This window comes from Eurosta solidaginis, chromosome 4 (assembly GCF_040869045.1).
Source record: "Eurosta solidaginis isolate ZX-2024a chromosome 4, ASM4086904v1, whole genome shotgun sequence".
NCBI lineage: Eukaryota > Metazoa > Arthropoda > Insecta > Diptera > Tephritidae > Eurosta > Eurosta solidaginis.
Genome location: NC_090322.1, coordinates 63,818,647 through 63,845,782, shown reverse-complemented (window position 1 = coordinate 63,845,782; position 27,136 = coordinate 63,818,647). Strand labels below are relative to the sequence as shown.

The window sequence follows — 27,136 nt, the reverse complement described above, 5'->3', positions numbered from 1 at the left end:
AAAATCTTAGTTGGTTTTTCACGGAACCACCGCATGTATTAAAAAATGTTAATTGTTTTTTAACGGAAGCAACGCATGTGTCAAAAAATCCAAAATTTACACGTTACAAACTGCTTATCTAGTTCAACAGTCTTATATGGTGAAAATTAATATTATGTTGTAAAATGGGAGTATATATAAAAAAAAATTTACCTGAAGTAAATAAAAATTTGAAAAATGGAAAATCCGAAATTTGAAATTTTAAATAGAAGATTTGTGAAATGAATTGCAAATTTGAAGAATGGAAGCTTGAAAATATGTGAATTTGTAAAATAAATTGATGAATTTTTAATTTAGAATTTTGAAAACTTGAAAATTTTGAAGAAATTGTAAATCTGTGAAATGAATTTAACCTTGGAAGAAAAAAATTTAGATATAAATCTGAAAATGTTGGACTTTATAAAATGTTTCGAAAATTTTAAAAATTGTTGGAAATTGAAGTAGTTAAATTTAGAACGCACCACTTTGCCGTTTTAGTAAAAAATCCAAAATGTATATATGTATATGGGAACGCACCGCATTTAATAAAAAGAATTTTTCTGTTTTCTATACATATGTACATATATGTGTTGTAAAAAAAAACCGTAGGCAGAATTTATCAATACATATACATATATATACTTGTTCGCTGCTTCAACTGCTGGTGTTGCTACTGCTTATTTCCGCTTTGCTGCTGCTTGTGTACGCTGTTGTAGCTGCTGCTGCTGATGTTAATTGCTAGTGGTGGTGGTGGTGTTTAAAAATGGCGATGTTTTACAGTTGGCTAGTGGCGTGGGTTTTAGATTCCGTTACTTAATAGCATTATGTTTTATGAAAATGTTCCTCGTTTTTGCCTTTATATTATATCCGTTTTGTTATTAATTGTAGTTTTTATATGGTTTTATTTAATTAAAGATTTTGTTTTATCTCTGTCGAATTTAGTCCTTGGGGCCTACTCTGTATTGCGATGCGAAAGAAAAAATACGCGAAATCGCAAAATCGTTACTCTGTATCTTGACATTCGCATGTATATTTTGACTTTCGCATTCACATTTTGCCCATTCGCAATTTTTCTCCCTTTTCGCATTGCCGGCACTCTGTAAAGCGAAAGCGAATGTCAAACAGCATTCATTTTCGCATTTTTCTTGCTACAAGTAAAGGCATTCGCATTGTTCAAATATGTAAGTATTAATTGATGATTTTATAAATTGATATCTTTATATTCATTTAAAAATATATAGGACAACTCAAAAAACAAAACAAACACAAAAGCAACAATTTGTAATCCTAGTTGACTTAAAACATATAAATAAATAACAATTAAATCGAAACCACTTTTTTATAAAGCATTTCTTTTGGAAATCATGTCATTTTTTATTTGTTCTCTGATACAACTAGCAATATTTCCCATTCTATGATTTTCCACATTTTCTGTATTTATCACGTTCACTTCTTCCAGTTCAATTTCTGAACTGGGAGGATTTCTTCATTTAAATCAATCCTTTCTTCATTTAAATCGTTCCATAATGCTACAGAATCCTTTTTTTAATTTGTTCAACAAAAATTAATCGTTTGCCGAAATTGTAATCGCCTTGTTTCTTTTGTTCTCTTTCTTTGAGTTTGGTCAGTGATGCATAAAAAAAAATAAATGTAAGGCGCGATAACCTCCGAAGAGATCTAAGGCCGAGCTTCTCTTCCAATTTGCGTCGTGCTCCTCTTGATTTTCCCTACAAATTGGCCGGACGGGACCTACATGATTTTATGCCGACTCCGAACGGCATCTGCAAGGCAGATGAGTTTTCACTGAGAGCTTTTCATGGCAGAAATACACCCGGAGCGCTTGCCAAACACTTCCGAGGGGCGACCCCGCTTAGAAAAATTTTCTTCTAATTGAAAAACCTTATTTCTAAAATTATTGATGTTGCTTTGCCCGGGGTTTGAACCCAGGGCATCCGGTGTGGTAGGCGGAGCACGCTACCATCACACCACGGTGGCCGCCGTCAGTGATGCATACTCGAGCAAAAACTTAGCGAAAAATAAAAAAGCGACATTGTTAGCGATGCGATAGCGCTACAGAGTTCCAATTACCTTTCGCATCGCAATTTATTTTCGCATCGCACTGCCTTTCGCATCGCAATACAGAGTAAGCCCCCTTGTATTTGTTTTATTTCTATTAAAAATTTTCTTTCCTACAAGTAGATATTTATTTTTGTATTACCTCTGTATTATTTAGTTGTAGTTTTTTAGTTCATTATGTTTTTTAAAAGATTTTTATATTATTTCTGTTGAATTTAGTCGTAGAGTTAGTCGATTTGTTAAAAATTTTCTTTTATTAAAGTATTGAATTTCGTATTATCTCCGAATAATTTATTTGTATTTTTTCTTTAGGTGATTTTATTATTTAAAATGATTTTTCTTTTGTATTATTTCTGCTTCCCTTAAACGTAGTATTAGTTTGCTTTTAATCGAAAATTTTCTTTTCTACAATTAGCTCTGTATTACTCCTGTTTTATTTATTTGTAATTTTATTATTTAACCGCTTTTATTTTATTTCTGTTTTTATTGGTCGTAGTTTTAGTTTTATTTTATTATACAATATTAATTTTTAAATTAATTTTTCCAAAAATTCCTATCACCCACTGCCACTTTTTGAACACCACTCTACTCACCACTGCTGCCAAAATTGTAATGACCGGGCTCCAGCCTCACGGTCGCCATGTTAGTCCCGCGTTCATGATGTTACTTTCTCGTAGCTTTCAAGCTCCTTGGGTACGCCATGTGGCGTCACCTTTTTCACACCAATTATATTGGAAGACGCCGCCTCCATACCGTAGCCATCACTGCGTTTTAATATGCCCTAGGGGGTCTTATTCTCCAACACATCGAGCAAATGAATATACTTGTGTTTGTTAAATTATAAAATTACTTTATTTTATTTATTACCAAAAAAATTAGTGAGCGCACTTGAAGCCAGTCAAAATTACGATCATGGCGGTGCAATATAAAAATGTCGAGGACACCCTTGCCAATCGTCATTTTCATATTGCACCCCACATATGTATCTTATTCTTTCTGCCTAACAGCCTTACAATGGCTGAATACTTATTAATATATATTTCTTTTCTTCTTAGCATTCACAATGACATGTCAGTAATGAAAGTTATAGTGTAATATGTGTCAGTGAAAAGATGACTTGGGTAATTTTACCATTAAAGTTGCATGCATAGTACAGGTCTACAAGTAGGATATGTAGCAGCACGCACATACACAGCCACGCTCACCTGATAAAATGCTTGTTCTTGTTCGTTTTTTTTTTTTGTGGATGTCATTTGGCACTGTTGTACTTCTTAGGTCCAAGAAAAGTGTAGTAGCTGCTAACGAAAACTGCGTAAAATTTTTATTGTAAAATTACGAAGAAATAACCTTATTTACTTTCAAACGAGCACTTAATTACATCTCTCTTTAAAATCCATATGTTTTGGATAATTTTAATTAACAAATTGTGATACTTTATTACCGGGGACGATTGCTAAAACACGACCAAAACCATCGGGGGAGGTATTAATAGACGCGTTTCCAATATTTCGAATACTTTTTCGCCTTTGGACTATTGATAATAGGACAAAACGCGTATTTCCATTTCTCTTTCCACATTTTTAGAGGGGTTATTGCAGTCGACCTCGGTTTCAAACTGTTTTTCGCGAAGAACTTTTGAACGGGTAAAAAAACTTAGCACCCGTGTTTGTATTCTTAATACTGGAATAACGACGTGTCCTCAGATACCCCAATTCAAGAATATTGTATAATTTTCTGTAGAACCCATATAGGTGCAGTACATTTTCATTCTAAATTCGTTCAAAAAAATTTACCATCACAGCAACCCATATCTAATATTCCGCTAAATTTTTTGTTTCCCTGCGTCGCTTTCCACGACAGCAACCCGGGTAATTTTGACACTTCATTCAGTGTCAAACGCATGTTCCTCGCAGGTTCCACTAAGTTCCACAATAGTTTGACGCTGACCGAAGTGTCAAACAGCAGTGTGTTAGAAAGAGAAAGAAATTGTTTCCTTCTCATACATATCATACTTGTAAACCTGTACTATGGTTGCATGCTCGCCAAAATGTAGATCCTGATCGAATCGAACGTCACACCCAGTATTTTTTGGTGTAATACAGTCGCGGCCACCGTGGTGTGATGGTAGCGTGCTCCGCCTACCACACCGTATGCGCTGGGTTCACACCCCGGGCAAAGCAACATCAACATTTTAGAAACAAGGTTTTTCAATTAGAAGAAAATTTGTCTAAGCGGGTTCGCCCCTCGGCAGTGTTTGGCAAGCGCTCCGGGTGTATTTCTGCCATGAAAAGTGCTCAGTGAAAACTCATCTGCCTTGCAGATGCCGTTCGGAGTCGGCATTAAGCATGTAGGTCCCATCCGGCCAATTTGTAGGGAAAATCAAGAGGAGCACGACGCAAATTGGAAGAGAAGCTCGGCCTTAGATCTCTTCGGAGGTTATCGCGCCTTACATTTTTTTTATTTACAATACAGTCGGAAGCGTAATGCCATCGACGTGGATGCCCAATATGGTCGATATATGTTTTGTGTATGTTGTAAATAAGATCGCCGATGATATGGTAGCTGGCAATGTCAGGTTTCGCGAGGTGATAAACTGGAGAGAGAGGGAGATAGTTTATTTTATTATACAGCCGATCGATGAGTAGGCCGGGACCTGTAGCCATTATCGTGGAGTCATCGGCATAAGATATAGTGGTGACTCCTTCTGGTGGCGAACGGAGCTTCGATATGTAGAAGTTAAACAAAAGCGGGGATAGGGCACCACTCTGTGGCACCCCTTATTTAATTCTTCTGGGTTTAGAATGTGTTGCTGTATGTTTTCCTTTTGTTTTTTCTACAAATTCGTGGACTTATATACGTGTTTTGTGCCGCCACTGAAACTTTTCATCTGAATTTGTTTTGATGTTAGTTGTCCCGTCATTTGGAGGCTTTCTGTAAGTTATGCCAATACTCTATACATATTTTTATATACGTTAAAAAATCATGGCTTTGATTCGTTTATACAACAGGTTTTAATTTAGAATTTAAAGAGTTGTGCTATAATTATAGCAACTACGCGAATACAAAAATGAACATACATATACACAAAAGTTATTATGCACATATGAACCTATGTATTTTATTTAAATTTAATAAAACTATAACGTTATATCACTTTTTGTCTGGGCCTGGTTCGCTTTATACGATCCGTGATCGAAATAAATTTTATTTTAATTCGCAATAGCTTTGAAATGGTTTATCGGACTAGGGAAATATGTGAAATGATGGCTACCAGTACTCATTAGATCCATAACTTATTATCATTTCCACGGATTTTTGGACAGATTCATATTCATCGTTCAGTGAAATTGGTATTCGATACGTGATCGTAAAAGACGATAGGGGTCCTACACAGAGCAGAACAAATTTATTTCGAAAGCGTCCAATTGTTGGGGTATACTGATGTTATTGATATAATTGGCCTCAACAGGCACGCTTTAAGCTGCAGACATTGGTGCTTTATCGGTAACTTTATAACAGCTGATTCGACCAACCTTATGGGCAATCGATTATTGGTGCCGCTAAGGTCGTAACCCTATCGTAGCCAACAAATTGGTTTTTGGTTTGCCGTCGTAACGATAAACAGCTGATTACGTTAGGGATATGACTACAGCGATACGACATACGGCACCAATGACTACCGCTTTAAGGACTGCTTTCTCTGGATTGGATAAAGAGCGAACAAAGTGGGTTCTGTGGTCAACAAGCGCAAGATAAAGTCCTTCCTGCGCTTCAGTCCTTTTCGTGGTGCTTAGGCCCGGCTTTTCAGTACAAGTTCAACTCAGATAGTCAGATAAACTACGCTTAAAATTATTCTGCAGTTTTTCAGTCTACTTTAACTGAAGTTTAAGTTGAGCTTAAGCGGCGGATATGGCAGGGTTAAACTCTTGTTAACCTATCAGTTATTCGCGTTCGTTGGAAATGGCGTCGAATATACCCAACAGGCATTTGGGCTTGAGTACCATTAGAGCTCATGTTGATAGCTAGGCATACTTCTAAAATCTCAGCAAGTTGTTTCGAAGCAGTGGCTCAACTCGAAGATCATAGCGTACGCCTATATAATTTATTTTTGATTAATTACGCTCATTACTGCTATCAACCAGGTGTTTATTTCTGACAATAAACAGCTGTCAGTTTTGGTGGTACCACCTTGGAAATTTTTTTCAACTCCACCTCAACTATATATGCGTTGTAGGATATCAACTGCAGAAATGTATTGAATATTCATTTGAGAACTGTACATTTCTCAAAACCTCTCGTAATTAGGATAGTATCTGTGTTTTTTTACATCTATAGACGTTTACCCTCAATCTTTACATATATGGACTGCTAAGCGTCAAACTTTATCTATTCTTCTGAAATTGCTGTGCATAAAATTAATACTATTAAATTTCAATACGCATTAGGTTCAGATGCAACTGAAATATGTGTCTATAGGGAGACTCATGAAAGCATATAAACTTATAAGGTGTAAAATTATATCCATTTACACACGCGGTTATATGAACGCACCTAGTAATACTCTTGATAAACTTGATTGTTTATCAGCTGTATTATTGCAAAACAAAATGTTTTCGATTGCTATACAAATTAAAAAATGCCAAGATTAAATGAAAAATCAAAACTAAAACGCCTTTATTTGCTGATGTTGGAGATTTCTGATGAAAATGCCTGCTGTAGCGTCTGCAAGGTTGCATTCCTTTGAGTTTACCGCGTTTACACAATGAAATGTGCGCGTAAATTTATACAAATTGTGTAAATGGTTTTTCAACAAAATTTGACAGCTCGTTTATGCACTAGATAAATTTTTACGTTTACGCACTTTATAAGGCATTTATATGGTTACATGAGTCCCCCTTATGTTTCACATCTACACTAATTCGAGGCGGCCTTAAACTATGACTGAAAAACGGCTCAGTAGTTTAACTGAAGTGTCATCAAAGCAGCGCCCAACTACCGTATAAAAATATGAAATTTGTTTTCATATACTTTGTCAAATATGCATTGTTCCTGTAATAACCCGTTTGCCTTTTTTATCTATGGACGAATTCGTCAACTATGTTTTTGTTGTAATATTCCGTTTGTTAAATTCTTTCGTTTGAGTATGTACGTATGTATGCGTGTCACGTTAGCTATAAGTATACTTATGTACAAAAATTTTCCAATTGATTCCGTTTTAAATTTGGTACTTCGAATTAATCGTTGGCCAGCATACGGAGAAGAAACAGCGAAATAAACCACCACTATCCATCCATCATTGGACTATTTTAACATAAGAAGCGCCATTTGTCGATTTATTTCTTTTGGTTTGTATTGGATTTTGATGCGTTAAATTCGCTCACCCTTGGCCAACGATAACAAGCTGGATGACAGTATCGCCAAGGAGTTAGACTTGCGATGCCGACCGCACCACCTCAGTGTCCAATGGTTCGGAGGACATGCTGTACGCGAGCAAGCAAACCTGGTCGACCTATCCATAAGTGGTCTTGGTATGGCAAAAAAGCACAAGCTGCAAAACGTCTATGCCGTGCAAAACCTACAGCTGCCTATGCAAAGCCTTAGTTCAGCCGATCTACAGTGTGAGTATAATCAAATAAGTAAACTTCCGGTAGAGCCACTTATTGACGCAGTGCCAAAAATGCTCATCGGGATAGACAATTGCCATTTAGGTCTGGCATCTACCACCATCGCAATGAAACAGTATGGTCCATTTGCAGCAAACACACAGCTTGGTTGGGTAGTGTTTGGACCAACTGGTAAGGAGTCTCAAGTGCCATCAAAGTGCTTATTCGTTAATACCAATGTCAATAGATCGCTTCACGATATTGTAGCCGACTTTTTTGAAGTCGAAAGTTTCGGTGTAAGAGCCACACCACCTATCGATAGTGAAGCTGATGTTCGCGCTAGAGCAATACTAGAGGCAACCACACGTCGCGTTGGTACAAGATTCGAGACCGGTCTTTTATGGCAACACGACAAAGTCACGCTACCCAGCAGTTATGCCATGGCGATAAAAAGATTGGTGAGTGTTGAAAAACGAATGAGTCGTGATTCAAGTTTCGCTGCGTCCTACAAGCGAATCATTCAATCATACATCACTAGTGGTTATGCACGCAAATTAACGCCATTCGCAGCCGCCCTGTTAACGCCTCGAGCTTGGTACCTACCGCACTTTGCGGTGGTTAATCCGAAAAAGCCTTTAAAACTGCGATTAGTCTTTGATGCCGCTGCTGAAGTAAACGGTGTGTCTTTGAATCGTTATCTGCTGAAAGGGCCGCAAGAGTATAGGCCATTGCCTCCGATCCTTTTTAATTTTCGTGAGCGAGCAATAGGTGTCTGTGGCGACATCAAAGAGATGTTCCATCAAGTGTTGATACGCGAAGAAGACAGGTGTGCCCAAAGATTTCTGTGGCGAGACGGGGACTCAAGCAAACAACCCGATGTATTTGATATGTGCGTGATGACATTTGGCGCAGCTTGCTCACCCAGTGCAGCTCACTACATAAAGATCCAAAATGCCATGGATCACCGCAATGACGATCCTATTACAACTCGTGCCATAAAATCGATCGTAGACAACCATTACGCTGATGACCTTGTGGACAGCTTCGATACCACAACCGAAGCAATTGCCATCGCCAAGAAAGTTAAGGCCATTCACCTGGATGCCGGGTTTGAGTTACGTGATTTCTCGTCGAGCTCACAAGAGGTATCCGCTGCACTGGATGGGATGGATCTTACAAAATTTCTCGGTAAGAAAGATTTGTCCACGGAGAGAGTATTGGGTCTGCATTGGTGCCCAACTACGGATTGCTTCAGTTTCAGTCCGAAATTCAATAACGTCAGCAAAGAGGTGTTGCGAGGTGACAGGCGGCCTACTAAGCGAGAACTCTTAAGTGTGGTCATGTCAATATTTGACCCACTAGGACTTCTCGCCAATTTCGCCGTTGGTGCTAAACTCGTTATGCGTGAAGTATGGCGCCATGAAACCAGCTGGGATGATCCACTGCCCGAAAACATTGCCGATTTGTGGGAAATGTGGTATAAGCAACTAGACGCCGTTATTGAGTATGCAATTCCTCGTTTTTATTTCCGGAATGGCAGTCCAGCACAATTACAGCTCCATGTATTCGTGGACGCCAGCGAAAATGCATTCGCAGCCGTTGCGTACTGGAGAGCAACCAATTGTCATGGTGACGTCGAAATATCCTTTATATGCGCGAAATCAAAATGCGCTCCATTAAAACCACTGTCTGTACCACGGCTAGAGCTCCAAGCAGCCGTTCTGGGTACGCGTTTGATGCAAACTATACGCGACGAGCACAATCTAAAGTTTGAAAGGTGTATACTGTGGAGCGATTCTAAAACCGTCGTCTCATGAGTTCAAAGCAAACATCGCAGATACAAACCATTTGTCCAACATAGAATCGCTGAAGTCTTGGCCGCCACAAAGGTATCTGATTGGAAGTGGATACCCACCAAGGAGAACGTAGCTGATGAGGCCACACGCTTCAACAACAAAGTCGATTTCAGTCCAGCCGCCCGTTGGTTACATGGTCCCGCATTTCTTCGCCAGAATGAGTCTATGTGGCCTTACGAAGAAACCATCACCACGACTGATCAAGACTGCGAGGAAGAACTCCGCCCACGATACGCATTAGTCACTGTAAGTTGTGAATTTATAAATTTTAATCGCTTCTCTTCATTCAACAGGTTGTTGAGAACTACAGCCTGGGTCATTCGTTTTGTTGAATCATGTCGCCATCGAGAGCAAGGCAATAATCAGTATGGGCTAACTTCCGACAATCTATAAACCGCCAAGCATCTTCTTTGTCGTCTTGTACAAGCTGAGTAATTTCGCGCAGAAATTCTTGGTATTCGAAGTGAGCAACGAGTATCATCCGACAGTACATTGTTGCAGCTGTCACCCTACCTCGACAGCGACGGTTTACTGCGCGTTCACGGCCGTATAGATGCTGCCAGCTGGCTTGCAGCCGATACCCGGCACCCCATAATACTTCCGCCAACACATCTGTTCACGAAGTTACTCGTAATGCATCATCATATACTCATGTGCCACCAAAACATAGAGGCGACTATATGCTCCATACGTCAGAATTATTGGATACCACGTTTAAGAAGCCTCTTACGTAATATCATCGCCAGTTGCCTCGTGTGTCGCATTTGCAAGACATCACCCGTTCCTCCTTTAATGGGATCACTTCCAGTCGACAGAGTTACCCCGTATGTAAGGCCATTTACGTACACGGGGCTGGACTACTTTGGGCCGATTAATGTGGCAGTGCGGCGAAGTACGGAGAAAAGATGGGTGGCCCTCTTTACGTGCCTCACAATACGAGCAGTGCACCTAGAGATAGCGCATGACCTAAGCACTGATGCCTGCATCGTCGCAATACGTAACTTCGTTAATCGTCGGGGTGTCCCCATCCGCATAAGGTCCGACAACGGGAAACATTTTGTCGGTGTCAATAATGAGGCAAAGCGTTTCAACGAGGTGTTCGATTGTGAGCGTATACAGAGCGAGCTATCTCAAAAGGGAGTCGACTGGATTTTCAACTCGCCGTTCAACTCATCTGAAGGCGGCGCTTGGGAGAGGATGGTACAGTGTGTTAAAAGAGTGCTGCGTCACACGCTAAAAGAGATCGCGCCAAAGGAGCACACATTGAATTGTCTGTTAATCGAGGCAGAGAACATTGTAAATTCGAGGCCACTTACGCACTTGCCAGTGACTGCTGATCAAGATCAGCCGCTAACACCAAATGATTTTTTACTCGGGACGCCGAATACTGGCCAAACTCCCAAAATGACTGACATCGAGGCTACATGCGTACTTCGCCAACAATGGCGCATCGCCCGACAGCTCCGAGACCACTTCTGGAAGCGTTGGGTATTAGAGTATCTACCTACGCTGACACGGCGTGTAAAGTGGTGCCAGCGTACAAATCCAATGGTTAAGGGAGATCTTGTGTTTATTTGTGACCCAAACGTTCCACGAAAGGATTGGTGCCGCGGCATATTAGAAGAGGTGTATCACGGTCGAGATGGTGAAGTGCGTCAAGCTGACGTGCGCACAAGTTCAGGTTTACGGCGGAGAGCAGTATCGAGATTGGCCATTCTTGATATTGATAATGGTGAATCGAGTCGATCCACGAGGGTGGGGATGTCATCAAAGCAGCGCCCAACTACCCTATAAAAATATGAAATTTGTTTTCATATACTTTGTCAAATATGCATTGTTCCTGTAATAACCCGTTTGACTTTTTTATCTATGTACGAATTCGTCAACTATGTTTTTGTTGTAATATTCCGTTTGTTAAATTCTTTCGTTTGAGTATGTACGTATGTATGCGTGTCACGTTAGCTATAAGTATACTTATGTACAAAAATTTTCCACTTGATTCCGTTTTAAATTTGGTACTTCGAATTAATCGTTGGCCAGCATACGTAGAAGAAACAGCGAAATAAACCACCACTATCCATCCATCATTGGACTATTTTAACATAAGAAGCGCCATTTGTCGATTTATTTCTTTTGGTTTGTATTGGATTTTGATGCGTTAAATTCGCTCACTCTGGACCAACGATAACATGAAGTTTAAATTTAAAGTTTAAGCAAACTCAGTTTAAGCTTAGCTTAACCAACTACTGAAAAACCGGGTCTAACTCTTAAGCCCACTTGCAGAACGTCAAGCTAAATTTTTAACTCTGAGCTAACCGGACATGAGGAGTTAAACTCATATATTATTGACAAATTCAAAGTTCGATTTGAGCACAAGGCCAGAACAATAATTTTTATGATAATTGTTGTTTTATTTTTCTATAATTGAAACATTATTTTTTATTTTTGGAAATTTTCAATTATGGTAGTGTTCTCCGCCTACCACACCCAAGATCCTGGGCTTACGCTCCGGGAAAAGCAACAAATAAATTTTAGGAACATGTTTTTTCATTTAGAAGAAAATTTTCTAAGCGGGGTCGCCCCTCGGTAGCGATTGGCAACCACTGCGTGTGTATTTCTGCCATGAAAAACTCTCAGTGAAAACTCATCTGGCTTGCAGATGCCGTTCGAAGTCGGCATAAAACATGTAGGTCCCGTCCCGCCAATTTGTAGGAAAAATTAAAAGGAGCACGACGCAAATTGGAACAGAAGCTCGGCCTAAAATATCTTCGGAGGTTATTGCGCCTTGCATTTATTTATATAATAATTATGATAAAAATTATTGCTCTGACCTTCAACTCGAGTCGAGCCTTGAATCCTTTATCAATAGGCCGATAAAAAAAAAAAAACAATTCTTGAAAAGCTTTATAAATCAACTCTAAACTAAAAAAAATAACCTGCTGTTCTGCAAGTGGGCCTAAATCGCCCATTACTGATACTTAGCATAGACTTGACTTGGCTTGAGAACTGTCACAGTTCTGTTAAATGAACATTGCATGTTACTGATTAGTCAAAACTTAGCAAAACTTAACTTCACTTAGAAGTCTGTAGAATTTTGATTTTCTAAGTGACGTTTACAGATTGAGATGCCATTTGTTTGTTTCCATTTCATTTTGACATTTTGTCATACAAATTGACATTTATTTAAAAATAAATTTCAACGCTGATTATGTTGCCAAATTGTATGCGCCAAGTGGAGTATAATCGTGGCTAAGTTGCCAAGTTTACGCCAAGTCAAGTCAAGTCAATGCTAAGTATCAGTAATGGGGGCTTAAGTCTAGTCAAAGTTGACTAGAGTTTAACCTTGCCACTTCGGCCGCTTAAGCTAAGATGAGCAGAAAAATTTTATGATATCGAACAAAGTGGCAAGGTTAACATCTAGTCAAGTTGAAACTCGCATTGAAAAACCGGACCTTAGAGAAAGAAAGCAAAAAATTATAGTTAATTCATTAAATTTTTTGATGTTCCATCTGGTGTACCCAAAATCTTCGAGGAGTGTTTTTATCATCAGAACAACCACATTTTTGAACGCATATTACCCTGCAAAAATCGCGAGTACTCCATGCATGCATGTATGGAGTACTCGCTATGGAACAAGCGAGTGCTCCAAAATTAACCACAACTCATACAAAAAATATGGTCCAATTAACATTGCGATGTCCTAGGACCGGACCATATACTCCAGCTCCGCATTACATCAGAGTAATCCATGAAGTACCCACAGTCCAATAAACATCGTGTAGTGATTACAATCGTTAAAAATATGTTCGTGTAGAAACATGAGTTGGTCCATTTCTGCATTACAGTGGAGTATAATGGTAAGTACTCCAGTGGACCACATGATCCAACGATTTTTGCAGGGTAGTCAATCCACTTAAAAAGTTTCTTTTAGTTTTGTTGAATAAATTATCTCATTTCGTGACATGGTTTTCATGCGACTTTGACCATAGACAGGCCCGTCGAGAGGGGTCATTTACCCCGGGCCCGGGCTTTGGAGGGGCCCGGGAATCTCAAATTGCTATCCAAGCTTTTTGCTTACAGAAAATAAATAAATTATAAGTTGAGGCAGTTAAGCCTTTTGCAAATTGTAGCCAAGGATTGAAACAGGCACTAAACCAGTTACTTGGGCTAAATTTGACAGCGGAAACATATGGTGATGTTAATGGCGTTATTCAATACAAGGACAAGTATTTTTTTCCTCCATTTGGCTCAAGATTTTGACAGTTATTAATGAAAAAAAAACATTATTCTGCAAGCCAGGGATACTACGATCGATATCGAAGTTATAAACTTAGAAAGTTTGATCTCTGATATAAATCTGATCAGAAATCAATGGCAAAACATTTTATGCGAATGCAAAACAGACGCCACTGGATTGGGAATCTCACCAAAGTTTCCTGACGTTCGAAAAAGGAATAGTAAAATACATTTTTATAAATGTGAAGAGAACGAGACAATCAACGACGATCACGAGACTGATTCCAAAAACAACACCTTTTTGGTGATAGTTGATTCGGTTACTGCAGGTATTACCGGGCGATTTGCTGTCATGAAAAAATGAAAAATTTGAAGAACACTTTCTTTTTTGTGGCAATTTGGATACATGGATGAGGTTTCAGTACGAGAAAATGTCGTTCAATTTTTCAGCAAATACAATTCAGATGCTTCCGAGAGTTTAGGAGATGAAATGATCCACTTGAAGCACATTTACTCAGCAAATTTTAACGAAAATCTGTCACCATTTGAATTGTTGAATGCTATCTCTGCTCTAAATCTACCTATATTTTTCCCAACATTTGTGTTGCTCTACGTATTTTTTGCACGATACCTGTTACCGTAGCTAGTGCTGAACGCTCCTTCAGTGTTCTTGGAAGGGTAAAGAACTTCCATTGATCGTGTTCAACTCAAGAACGCCTTACAGGACTTGGCATGCTCTGTATTGAAGCACCAACAGCGAGACAGCATATAAATATGTAAAACACGGTATTTTTGATTTTTTTTTGCCCCCGGGCCCGGATTTTCTCTCGACGGCCCTGACCATAGAACTTTTATGACCGTGTGCAAGACATCTCAATATGAAAATAGGAAAGATTAATAGAGTGGATATATTTAAAATAAAACTTATTATGAATACCATTTAGTATATACACACAAAAGTATGCAGTACTCTTATCTCTCTTCATCTTTATTTCACAGATTTTCCCTAACGAGGAGGATTTATTTTTCAAGAATATCGAGGTGCAATTCAACGATCCTCATGTTGAGCGTGTACGACGGTATGTATGTCACCCGATAGATCTTGCCGATTTCTGTTACATGCATGAGTTAATTTCACACTAAACCAGCGATACAAATTTTTTTGATATTTAAATTTTGTTTGTTTTCCGTTTAGAGCACACCGCAATGACATGGAGAATATACTGCCCTACTTTACAATGGCATTACTTTATATTTGCACAAATCCGAGACCAACTCTTGCTTGTGTTCTCTTTCGCATTGTGGGTATAGCCAGAGTACTACACACCCTTGTATATGCGTTCCGTCCGGTACCGCAGCCATCACGCATTCTAGCATTTGGAATACCAATGGCTATAACATTTTATATGGCGTGCTCTGTGGCATTGGACATGTTAGTGTATATATAAATGTTAGTCCTTTTATATTTATTTATTTATTTATTTATTTATTATTTAAAGTCGACGACAAACTATGGTCGACTGCATAATATAAAAGATATATAAATATACAACTCAAAAGATAAAATTTAAGATATATCGAGCTTTCAACAATGTTATATTACAAACAAAGAAAGATTAATGAACATTACTATTTAATTTCAGAATATAATAATAATAAGAAATATGAGCAGAAATAAGATCTTATGCCGAAATCTTATACTGGCGGAATGCATCAGATTCCGCTCAGCATGATTTCGGAATGCAGTGGATTCCAATCTCCCTGTTGGAATGCAACAAGATTCCAATCAGCATGTCATGGGAATACGGCAGTGCTAAGAGTAGTGTAATGAGGATACGCCATCACAAGGCATAAAAAAGTAAAATGACCTGTGTTGTTGGAATGCACCGGATTCCAATCAGCTCGATGCCTGACCCATAAGATTATACTGCCGGAATGCATACGATTCCGGTCACTGACTCATGAAAAAGCATGTTTTTTACGTTGTTGGAATGCACCAGATTCCAATCAACACAGTACTGTCTTGTTCCTTCTTAATGATACATGTTGATAAATGTTCCTCCATCCTTAAGCGAGATAGTTCCTGTTTATTATCGAAGGAATAAAATGCCGGCAAATTAAATTAGCTTGCATCTCTTAAATTAGATAGGCAAGTATTGCATTACGTATAGTGGCAAAAGTACATTCAAGACTGATGCAGCTATACAACTCATTGTAGTGCGCGCAACAGATAAGAAGAGGATTATTTTTAGCAAAGTTTCGTCGACAAAGGGGTAAATAGAAAGGAACGTAGTGTCTGGATACTCTAGGGGGAACCGCAAAAAACAAGCGGCTGAGGAGGTCCGCGGAATCAATTTCTCCAATAATGAGCTTATGGATGAACAATACCCCCAGTAATATTCTCCGATTTTCCAGAGTGGGTAAGTTAATAAGAAGAAGTCTACTTCTGTATGGAAGAAGGTGGAGACTTGAGTCCCAATTAAGGCCGCGCAATGCAAATATCAAAAATTGCTTTTGAACTGACTCAAGACGCTTTATATGCTTTTAAGAAACAGGGGACCAAACGCATGAGCAATACTCGAGTATTGGACGAACCAGCGATGTGTAAAGAACCTTAGTGAGGTACGGATCATCGAACTCTTTAGCCCATATTTTAACAAATCCAAGTAAACCCAACGCTTTGTTGGCTGTAGATGAAATATGCATGTTAAAATTCAATTTCGGATCAAAAAGGACACCTAGATCATTTGCAATAGATATACGCTCCAAAGGCGTACCATCTATTACATAAGATTTCAATGCTGGCTTCACTCGGTGAAATGTCATATGCTTACATTTAGAGCAATTTGAAGCTAATAAATTTGTTGTGCACCAACATTGGAACGAGTCCAAGTCGGCCTTAAGAAGATCCAAGGAACTCAAATCGGTAGGACAGTAAGTGTAGCAAAGTTTTACATCATCCGCATACATTATAGTATGGGAATATAATATTGTCTGTGGCAAGTCATTAATGAAAAGGGCAAAGAGCAAAGGGCCTAGATGACTTCCCTGGGGTACGCCGGAGGAAACTCCGAACGATTCCGACAGATTGCACTTGAACAGGACTTTTTGGGTCCGGTTAGAAAGATAGCTTTTCAGCCACATTAATAGGTGAAACGGAAAGCCCAGTAAATCAAGCTTATGAATAAGCAACTCGTGGTTGACGGTATCAAATGCTTTGCTGAAGTCCGTGTAGATGACATCCGTTTGCTTGTTCGCTAAAAATCCTTCCATAACTATAGAGGTGAATACAAGCAAATTTGTAGTGGTTGACCTTTGACGAATAAAACCGAGTTGGCATGGAGATAAAAGACTAGAACACTGATATTGCAGTTGATTGGTGACAATCTGTTCAAAGACTTTAGGAATGACTGAAAGTTTAGCAATACCCCTGTAGTTTTCAACTTTTGACCTACTACCTTTTTTATGCAGGGGTATAATAAAAGACTGTTTCCAAAGTGCCGGGCATGACGCAGATCCCAGAGATAGCTCAAATAATTTTAAAATAGGCTAATACATGTTTTCGGCGCAGTACCTAAGCACGCAACTAGGAACACCGTCCGGTCCCGGAGAAAAGGTGGGCTTCAAAGATTGAAGACTCTGAAGAACAATATTACCATCAATAGCAGGATTCCTAATGTAATTCGAGCTATCTAAGCAATAGGGATATTGACCAGAATGAAAACCACTGGATGAATACGTGGACTTAAAGAACTCAGAAAATAGTTCAGCAACGTCGTCATCAGTGCAAGCTTTTTTACCTCCAAAGGTTAATGAGGAAGGATACCCTGAAGTTTTCCGCTTTGAATTTACGAAACTGTAAAACTTTTTTGGATTTCTAAAAAATTGGGCTTTACAACAACTCAAGTAATTTTTATAACAAAGCTGATTAAGACGATGAAATTTAGAACGAGCTATTAGATATTTAGAGAGGTCTGCAGATGCTCCAGATTTCTTGAACCTCTTATAAAGCCTAGATTTGATGTTATTAAGTCTGATAAGTTGCCTTGAAAACCAAGGGGGCTTATTCGAACATAGGGTATAGCGAGTAGGAATGCAGGTATCAAAGAAGCTATCAAGCGTACTGTAAAATATAGAGATAGCCGAATCGACATCAGTGCAAGCATAGAGATCCGACCAATCATGGGAAGCCAACAGATCATTGAGCATAATGAAATTCGTTTTGTAGAAGCATCTAGATCGGGGACGAGACTGTACTTGAATCCTACGGGGTAGGCTGATATCAAGTGATATCGCTAGCGTAGGGTGAAGAGGGTCTTCTGGAAGGGATAAAGGTGGTATTTGCGTAAGGGCAGTACCCACCGAGCCATCCACAAATACTAAATCCAGCATTTTATTTCCACTATTTGGAACATTGTTAATCTGTAAAAGAGATGAGTCTAACAAGCAATTGAGAAACTCATGTTGAGCAGTGGGAGTTAAAAAGTTTGAATCACTTATATTAACCCAACTAACTGTTGGTAAGTTAAAGTCACCAACAACAACAAGTCGATCGTTATCTCCCAACTGCGAATGCAAATCACAGATGGCCGAGCTATGACTAGCATAAACATCCATATCCGAACGAGGTGGTATATACGAACAGCAAACAATTACGCTATAGCTACCGAATGAAAGCCTAACTGTTATGAATTCGATATGAGAGATATTGTCCAGCGAAATCAACTCGGACGATAGGTTAGATTCAACAGCAATAAGGACACCTCCCGCTCTAGAGATGCGATCACGCCGATAAACAGCTTATTTATTTGAAAAAATCTCAGAATTGTAATTATCAGGTTTTAGCCAGGTCTCCGTAAAAGCTACAACTTGTGCAGAAAAGTTGAAAGAATTAAGGAAGAATGGAACAAGTTTTGATCGTAAACCACGAACATTTTGATAATTAATGAGAAGACGGGACAGATCAGCAATTACCGTTGTGTTGTTATTACTGTGTTCGTCATACCGTTTTTTGGCTGTAATAAAACAGGTTCAGCCCTCGCCTTTCTCGTGAACAAGTGAACCACAGTATGCTTGGGCCAAAAAGAGGAATCAAGTACCTTATCGAAATATTCATCTGAAAGGGATATTTTAAATGAGGAGATGTCTCTCTCATATTTAAAGTTAAATTTATACACATTGATGTTACTGGTGGGTGCAACACCAAGTTTAGAGCAAACGTAATGAGCAATGTCATTTTCGGTAAGCGAGGCGTGTAATCGGGACACAAATACAGCCCTACGAGGTGGCACGGCAGTCACCTGCAAAGGAGTAGCGGATAGCGCACCAGAGAGCTGGGAAGGTGCGGCCGTTATAGCGTTGGTTATCGAGCCCGTACTATTTTTTTCAGGTACACTTGTATCGCTAGCAACAACCCCAGTATCGGTAACTGTTATTGTTGGAGCTAAAGATACCGGTGGAGGTGTAGGATGAATTGGGGAGTCCAGCGAAATCAACATTGGTGACGTAGAACAAACAGCCGCAAAGGTACCACTATTAGTTCGTGCATCGTTTAATTTGCCAGAGATCGTCTCACTGGAAGTCTCGACACAACCTTGTGGAGATTCCTGAGCTGCATTGTTCATAACGTCTTTGGTTAGCCTGTTCGTATTAGTCAACGCGGTTGAAGGGACATTCGTAGGAGGACAGCTTTGCCCCTGACTCGAAGACAAATTGAAGTCATTGTTGGGCATACATTTCTTTCGTTTTGGGGATTCAGATATCACTTTCAATTTTTTAAAGTGAGCCTCCATCGTTTTGAATCTTTCGTTAAGGTCACGAAACCCAATAAAAATGTTGTTGAACTCTTTCTGAGTTTGCCTCATAAAAGCTCGCATGTCATTTTCTACGGAACGACAATCATGACATGCCCAGTTCAGTCCAATTTTGCTGGATATTAGGTCAACCACCCGACCACCTATGTGAGAGAAACCGGCACAGATAACATGAGCCATATTATCACAGAGCCAACAACAAACATAAGTATCACCACGGGAAATTTTCTTTTGATTGGTGCACTTCTTGACACAGCAATCCAACATAATTGCAAAGATAAACAAACCCAAAAGAAAAATAGGCAAAAGAAACTATAAGTATAAGATAAATTGAACAGCCGTTCAAAAATTATGGGCAAGAGTTATTTTGGAGCACTGGATGCAAATCGCAAGACAGCGTATAGCTAGCAGCGAACACAACACAAAGCAAAAAGGGCACACAATGACTTGCTAATAGCAGCTACCAACAAAAAGGTATGCAGTTATCACAAATTTTTGTGAAAATCTATGATATATGAACACACAGACTGAATGTTTAAATTGCACAAAAAGCCACTATGTAATGGAATGGAATGAAAACATAAAACTTAGCAGCATTTGTAAGTAGTAAGAAAATGTTGTAAATTCGTTGGTTTCTTTTTAAGTTTGCCATCTCCTTCTGACAATCCCTACTCCAGTGAAATGAAAAAAATAAAATCAGCTGGTGAGATGAGCCAACCATATAGTTGAGCCATTGTAGCACTGAACTAAATACGTGTACATTTGTGTATACATAAAAGATCTCGCTATATTTAAAAGCAAGAACACTGAAAGAGTAAACAACTTGAAGATGATGTAAGGAAAATAAACAGTTTGCTTACGTGCGAAACTATTTAAATGGTAATAATTCTATCAGTATCTTAAAATTTTGTGTACGTTTCTTCTTATTTTCTACAAAACAGATGTTTTATATTAGTGCTGCCAGCTCTCATAAAGTTGATCTAGATCGTTCCAATGAGATTTGAGCCAGAGCCAGAGCTCGATAAACCAATGGAACGGCCCTATAATGTTTGTTGTTTTGCCAGAAGTGTTGCCATACCGTTACTGTTCAAGGCAAAATTGTGGTTTTTCGGGATGTAAATTTCCTTTAGGATGAAAACGCAATGGTCATTTGAGACAATAATAATATGCTTTAGCACGATTTATGTGCATACATATCGATTGAGAATACAGTAAAACATGTAATTTATTGAAAAATAGTGGATAATCACTCATACATTGGTTAATGACTCATATATTTATGGCAGCTTGATCCCTAGACAGAAAAAAATACACGAAAAATCCTGCTGTTCTAACATGGCGCTATGATCATGCCTCTACAGTGGATATTTCTCAAGGTGTGTTGAGAAAAAGTGTACCTCCAAAGTCTGCAGTGAGTGGTAGGTGTTTACTTTGTTACGTTTATGGGACGTCAATGCTAAAGGGGTACACAATATGTATAGGCGGGGCTTGCCCCAAGGTGACCGCTGGTACAACGGGCAAAATAACTGGCGTAACTACTGCAAACCTGCAGAGCTACAGGGTAATGTTCTCATTAAAAAATGTTTTAACAATTCCTTCCGTAAGCGCTCCGCTTGAATTATACAATAAATAAAAAAATAAAAAATGTGGACCTGTAGCCAATTTATTAAGAAATTGCGGTGTCGATTTATAAGGACCTCCTTTGAGCAAGCAGTTGACAAACGTGTATGTTTTGTCAAAATATTCTGAGCAAACGTACAGGCTATATTCCCTTGCTTATTATATTTCGATCCGTTTCTTCCACCAAAACAATTTTCGTGAGCTCGAAAACTTATTAAAAACCTTTTCTAGGCTGATATTTCATATTGAAATATTTCCAAGGCATGGAGCCTACTGTTTTTTCTTTTTTATTTAAAATAATTATGAAAGTAACTTAGTTGTTGTTGTTGTTGTTGTAGCGATAAGGTTGCTCCCCGAAGGCTTTGGGGAGTGTTATCGATGTGATGGTCCTTTGCCGGATACAAATCCGGTACGCTCCGGTACCATAGCACCATTAAGGTGCTAGCCCGACCATCTCGGGAACGATTTATGTGGCCACATTGAACCTTCAGGCCATTCCCTCCCTCCCTACCCCCAAGTTCCATGAGGAGCTTGGGGTCGCCAGAGCCTCGTCTGTTAGTGAAACAGGATTCGCCGCGGATAGGTGAGGTTGACAATTGGGTTTGGAGAAGCTATAAGTCAAGTGGCTAATGTCACATGGAAGAAACGGATCGAAATATAATAAGCAAGGGAATATAGCCTGTACGTTTGCTCAGAATATTTTGACAAAACATACACGTTTGTCAACTGCTTGCTCAAAGGAGGTCCTTATAAATCGACACCGCAATTTCTTAATAAATTGGCTACAGGTCCACATTTTTTATTTTTTTATTTATTGTATAATTCAAGCGGAGCGCTTACGGAAGGAATTGTTAAACCATTTTTTAATGAGAACATTACCCTGTAGCTCTGCAGGTTTGCAGTAGTTACGCCAGTTATTTTGCCCGTTGTACCAGCGGTCACCTTGGGGCAAGCCCCGCCTATACATATTGTGTACCCCTTTAGCATTGACGTCCCATAAACGTAACAAAGTAAACACCTACCACTCACTGCAGACTTTGGAGGTACACTTTTTCTCAAGACACCTTGAGAAATATCCACTGTAGAGGCATGATCATAGCGCCATGTTAGAACAGCAGGATTTTTCGTGTATTTTTTTCTGTCTAGGGATCAAGCTGCCATAAAGATATGAGTCATTAACCAATGTATGAGTGATTATCCACTATTTTTCAATAAATTACATGTTTTACTGTATTCTCAATCGATATGTATGCACATAAATCGTGCTAAAGCATATTATTATTGTCTCAAATGACCATTGCGTTTTCATCCTAAAGGAAATTTACATCCCGAAAAACCACAATTTTGCCTTGAACAGTAACGGTATGGCAACACTTCTGGCAAAACAACAAACATTATAGGGCCGTTCCATTGGTTTATCGAGCTCTGGCTCTGGCTCAAATCTCATTGGAACGATCTAGATCAACTTTATGAGATCTGGCAGCACTAATATAAAACATCTGTTTTGTAGAAAATAAGAAGAAACGTACACAAAATTTTAAGATACTGATAGAATTATTACCATTTAAATAGTTTCGCACGTAAGCAAACTGTTTATTTTCCTTACATCATCTTCATGTTGTTTACTCTTTCAGTGTTCTTGCTTTTAAATATAGCGAGATCTTTTATGTATACAGAAATGTACACGTATTTAGTTCAGTGCTACAATGGCTCAACTATATGGTTGGCTCATCTCACCAGCTGATTTTATTTTTTTCATTTCACTGGAGTAGGGATTGTCAGAAGGAGATGGCAAACTTAAAAAGAAACCAACGAATTTACAACATTTTCTTACTACTTACAAATGCTGCTAAGTTTTATGTTTTCATTCCATTCCATTCGTCTAACACCATCACGCTAATTTTGGCAATGTGAACAAAGGTATGTTATTGCTGTAGAGATGAGCCAACCATATAGTTGAGCCATGAGTGCTACCAACTCAAAAGTGGTTAGCTGTCAAAAAATCTACTACAGAAAACGAAACGAACAGAACTGCTATACGGATCAGAAATTGAACCAGATAAATATCAGGATCACAACGTTGTTGTTGCATTTGCATGTTAAATTTCTATCCGTATCTCGCTCAAGTCTCAATGGAACGTAACTTATGAAACTTCAAAAATCCCCAAATACGTCAAAAAATTTTGAGTGGAACTACCTTCTTTTTTGTATCATGGGTTAATCCATGGTTCAATTATGTACAGGTTGGCTCTTCTCATCAGCTGATTTTATTTATGTCATTGCATGGTCGAAGGGATTGTCAAAAGGAAATGGCAAACTCAAAATGAAACCAACACATTGGCAACATTTTACTTACACATACAAAAACTGCTAAGTTTTATGTTTCCATTCCATACCGTTCGCACCAACACCAATACACAGATTTTGACAATTTGAACAGACATATTTTGTTGCTTTACAGATGAGCCAACCTGTATATACATAGTTGAACAATGGTTTATTAATCAATACAAGCTATTTAGCAATTAATGCCCTGTTTACATTCTATAACTTACATCATTAGACTTACGTCGTTTTAGGTATTATTACAAAAGTGAAACCAAGAACCGACCTACCCTAAACAACTTAAATTCATAAAGCAATTTTCTTGAAATTTAGTACAGGAGTGCTTCTTTATCAAGCTTAAAGCCGGAGTCATTGGTGCTTTTAGTATTATTATTACTTAATGTAAGTATTGTTTTCAATAAAACCGTTTAACTTACAATTTTTTTAAAATTATTTTATGGTAATAGTCTAGTCGAGGGGTCGACTGCTAATACGCTACCAAAAATGTCGAGAGAGGTGTCAAACGACGCGTCTTGACATCAGTATTAAGCTGGAGACATTGGTGCTTTATCGGTAACCGAATCGGTAACCTTTTAACAGCTGATTCGACCAACCTTATGAGAATCAATGCAATCGATTATTGGTGCCGCTAAGGTCGTAACCGTATCGTAGCCAACCAATTGGGGTTTGGTTACCGTCGTAACGATAAACAGCTGATTACGTTAGGGATACGACTACAGCAATACGACAAACGTCACCAATGACTCCAGCTTTAATAATCCGAAGGCGGAAAATTTTAAAGCGTTCAAAAGATATTAACGAAAAACCGAAAAAAGACCCGTGGGTACCTCCGAAACCGGGGGTCGGATCCATAGTATTTTCGCGAAGAACACCTTTCTGCGTTGGCGGCCTTCGGCCGCGCTTATAAAAAATAACTCTGGGCTACGGCATGCCAAGTCCGGGTGTGTGGTATAACCGTGGCTACCGCCACGGTGATGCACAATTTTTTTTGTGGGTACAAACAACATCAACCACATGGAATTCGCCAACTTCAACTGTAAATATCTCCGGACAGAGATAAAATTTTTCTTTTCCGCCTTCGGATTATTGTTCTCGAGATTAATACGCGTCTTTTGACACCTCACTCGGTAGCGTATTAGCATTCGACCCCTCAACTAGACTATTACCTATTTTATTTATAATGCCTATAAGATATACCTAAAAAAAGTAAGTCTAAGCTTTTATATGAAAAGCTACATATATTTTAGTGGATTTTCGTTATAAGAATTTTTCGCAAATATTTACAGATTTTTGGCTTTCTCCCTCATAGGTGTTTACGAAAGGTGCAATCAACTAATTAACATACATACATAAGTGAACCATAAATAAAATTAACAAACAAGAAATTAAGTTTAGATGTAACCGCAAGTTATATACGCAGCTGCTGGCTCTCACACATACATTAACGGGAAATACAAACCCAGTTAGCCTTTCTCTGTATTTAAAACAACTTACTGTAAATTTACTCTAAGTAATAACAGCTTTGGGGCCTACCTCTGGAGGGCTACATGTTTTATGCCGATCCCGAACGACATCTGCAACACATCATATTAAGTGTTAAAAGAATTACATAACCGAGATAAAATAAACAATTGTCATCCAACACAAAATCATGGATAGCGACTGACTGACTAAATTTGCTACCTCACTGGGAATAGCCTTTCTCACTAGTGGCCCCGATGGGAGTCCCACAACGGGTTAGGGTGCTTAGAATATACCCGCGGTAGGTATGCCTGTCGTAAGAGGCGACTAAAATACCAAATTGATTCAAGGGGTTGTGTATCGCAACCCTCTCAAGGGGTTGCCAGCGCAATATATAGCTTCTCCAACCCAATTGTCAACCTCACCTATCCGCGGCGAATCCTGTTTCACTAATAGACGAAGCTCTGGCGACCCCAAGCTCCTCATGGAACTTTAGGATGTGGAGGGAGGGATGGCCTGAAGGTTTAATGTGGCTATATAAATCGTTCCCGAGATGGTCGGGCTAGCACCTTCATGGTGCTGTGTTACCGGAACGTACCGGATCTGTATCCGGCAAAGGACCATCACATCGATAGCACTCCCCAAAGCCTTCGGGGAGCAACCTTATCGCTACAACAACAGCAATACTTCCCATCAGGAAGAGAAATGAGATGCTAACCAAACAGTTCCTGTTAAATACCCAGAAACCTGGGCATCCCAACAGACATTTGATTGATGAGCCAACACCGCTTAGGGGCTTAAGGAGTCATCTCCGTAAGCATCATGAGGAAATACGGCACCTGAGAACTCAGCCGTATGAAGCAAAAAACACAAGCAGGTCCTCAGTGAACTCCACAAACATGCGTCGGACCTTTATGCCAGGAATTGCCCGGTGAATCCAGTACTCAAAGAACAATACCAAAAACTTGCCGAAGAGGAACGCATACTCCCCAGGGAAACGCGAGTCACTCTGGTTCAACTTCGTTCTGGATACTGTAACAGGCTAAACTCTTACCTATACAGAATCCACCCCGACATACAAAATGTATGCCCCGCTTGCAATGTGTCCCCACATGACATCAACCATCTCTTTAATTGTAATGTGGAACCAACGCCTCTAACACCACTTTTATTATGGTCCACCCCTGTTGAAACTGCAAGTTTCCTTGGACTCCCGTTAGAGGATATTGATGACAATTTGTGATCGGTCGCACCTATTAGGTGGGGCGAAGCACTGCTACAACAACAACAACCAATTTCAGTTTCATCATATATTAACTCGTCTCACTTTGGATTCTGCAAGGGTAAATATACTAACTCTAAGGCCCACTTGCAGAACGGCAAGCTAAATTTTTAACTCAGAGCTAACCTGACATGGAACTAAGTTCTAAGGTTTACATAAATAAATAAAAGTAAATGTAAGGCGCGATAATCTCCGAAGAGATCTAAGGCCGAGCTTCTCTTCCAATTTGCGTCGTGCTCCTCTTGATTTTCCCTACAAATTGGCCGGACGGGACCTACATGCCCCAGCGGGTTAGGGGATCAGAACATACCCGCGGTAGATATGCCTGTCGTAAGAGGCGACTAAAATACCAGATTCAAGGGGTTGTGTAACGCAACCCTTCAGGTTGCCAGCGCAATATATAGCTTCTCCGAACGCAATTGTCAACCTCACCTATCCGCGGCGAATCCTGTTTCACTAATAGACGAGGATCTGGCGACCACAAGCTCCTCATGGAACTTGGGGGTGGGGAGGGGGGAATGGCCTGAAGGTTTAATGTGGCCACATAAAACGTTCCCGAGATGGTCGGGCTAGCACCTTAATGGTGCTGTGGTACCGGAGCGTACCGGATCTTCATCCGGCAAAGGACCATCACATCGATAACACTCCCCAAAGCCTTCGGGGAGCAACCTTATCGCTACAACAACAACAACGGGACCTACATGTTTTATGCCGACTCCGAACGGCATCTGCAAGGCAGATGAGTTTTCACTGAGAGCTTTTCATGGCAGAAATACACCCGGAGCGCTTGCCAAACACTGCCGAGGGGCGACCCCGCTTAGAAAA

At 39.4% G+C, this 27,136-nt stretch overlaps 2 protein-coding genes across 2 annotated transcripts in view; one reads left to right on the top strand and one right to left on the bottom strand.

Moving 5' to 3' along the window:
- Nucleotides 1–15,409, top strand: part of LOC137249894 (microsomal glutathione S-transferase 1-like) — a 38,077-nt gene extending 22,668 nt beyond the window's left edge. The window contains exons 2-3 of the mRNA XM_067781917.1: nt 14,789–14,868; nt 14,985–15,409. Coding sequence (XP_067638018.1) covers nt 14,789–14,868; nt 14,985–15,237 — 333 coding nt within the window. The 3' untranslated portion in view covers nt 15,238–15,409. The remainder of the gene's footprint in view (nt 1–14,788; nt 14,869–14,984) is intronic.
- The window catches only part of LOC137249893 (putative nuclease HARBI1), a 52,281-nt gene extending 31,048 nt beyond the window's left edge, over nt 1–21,233 (bottom strand). Inside the window, exon 1 of the transcript XR_010952590.1 lies at nt 20,463–21,233. The gene's annotated coding sequence lies outside the window, so the exon portion shown is untranslated. The remainder of the gene's footprint in view (nt 1–20,462) is intronic.
- Between the last annotated feature and the right edge of the window lie 5,903 nt (nt 21,234–27,136).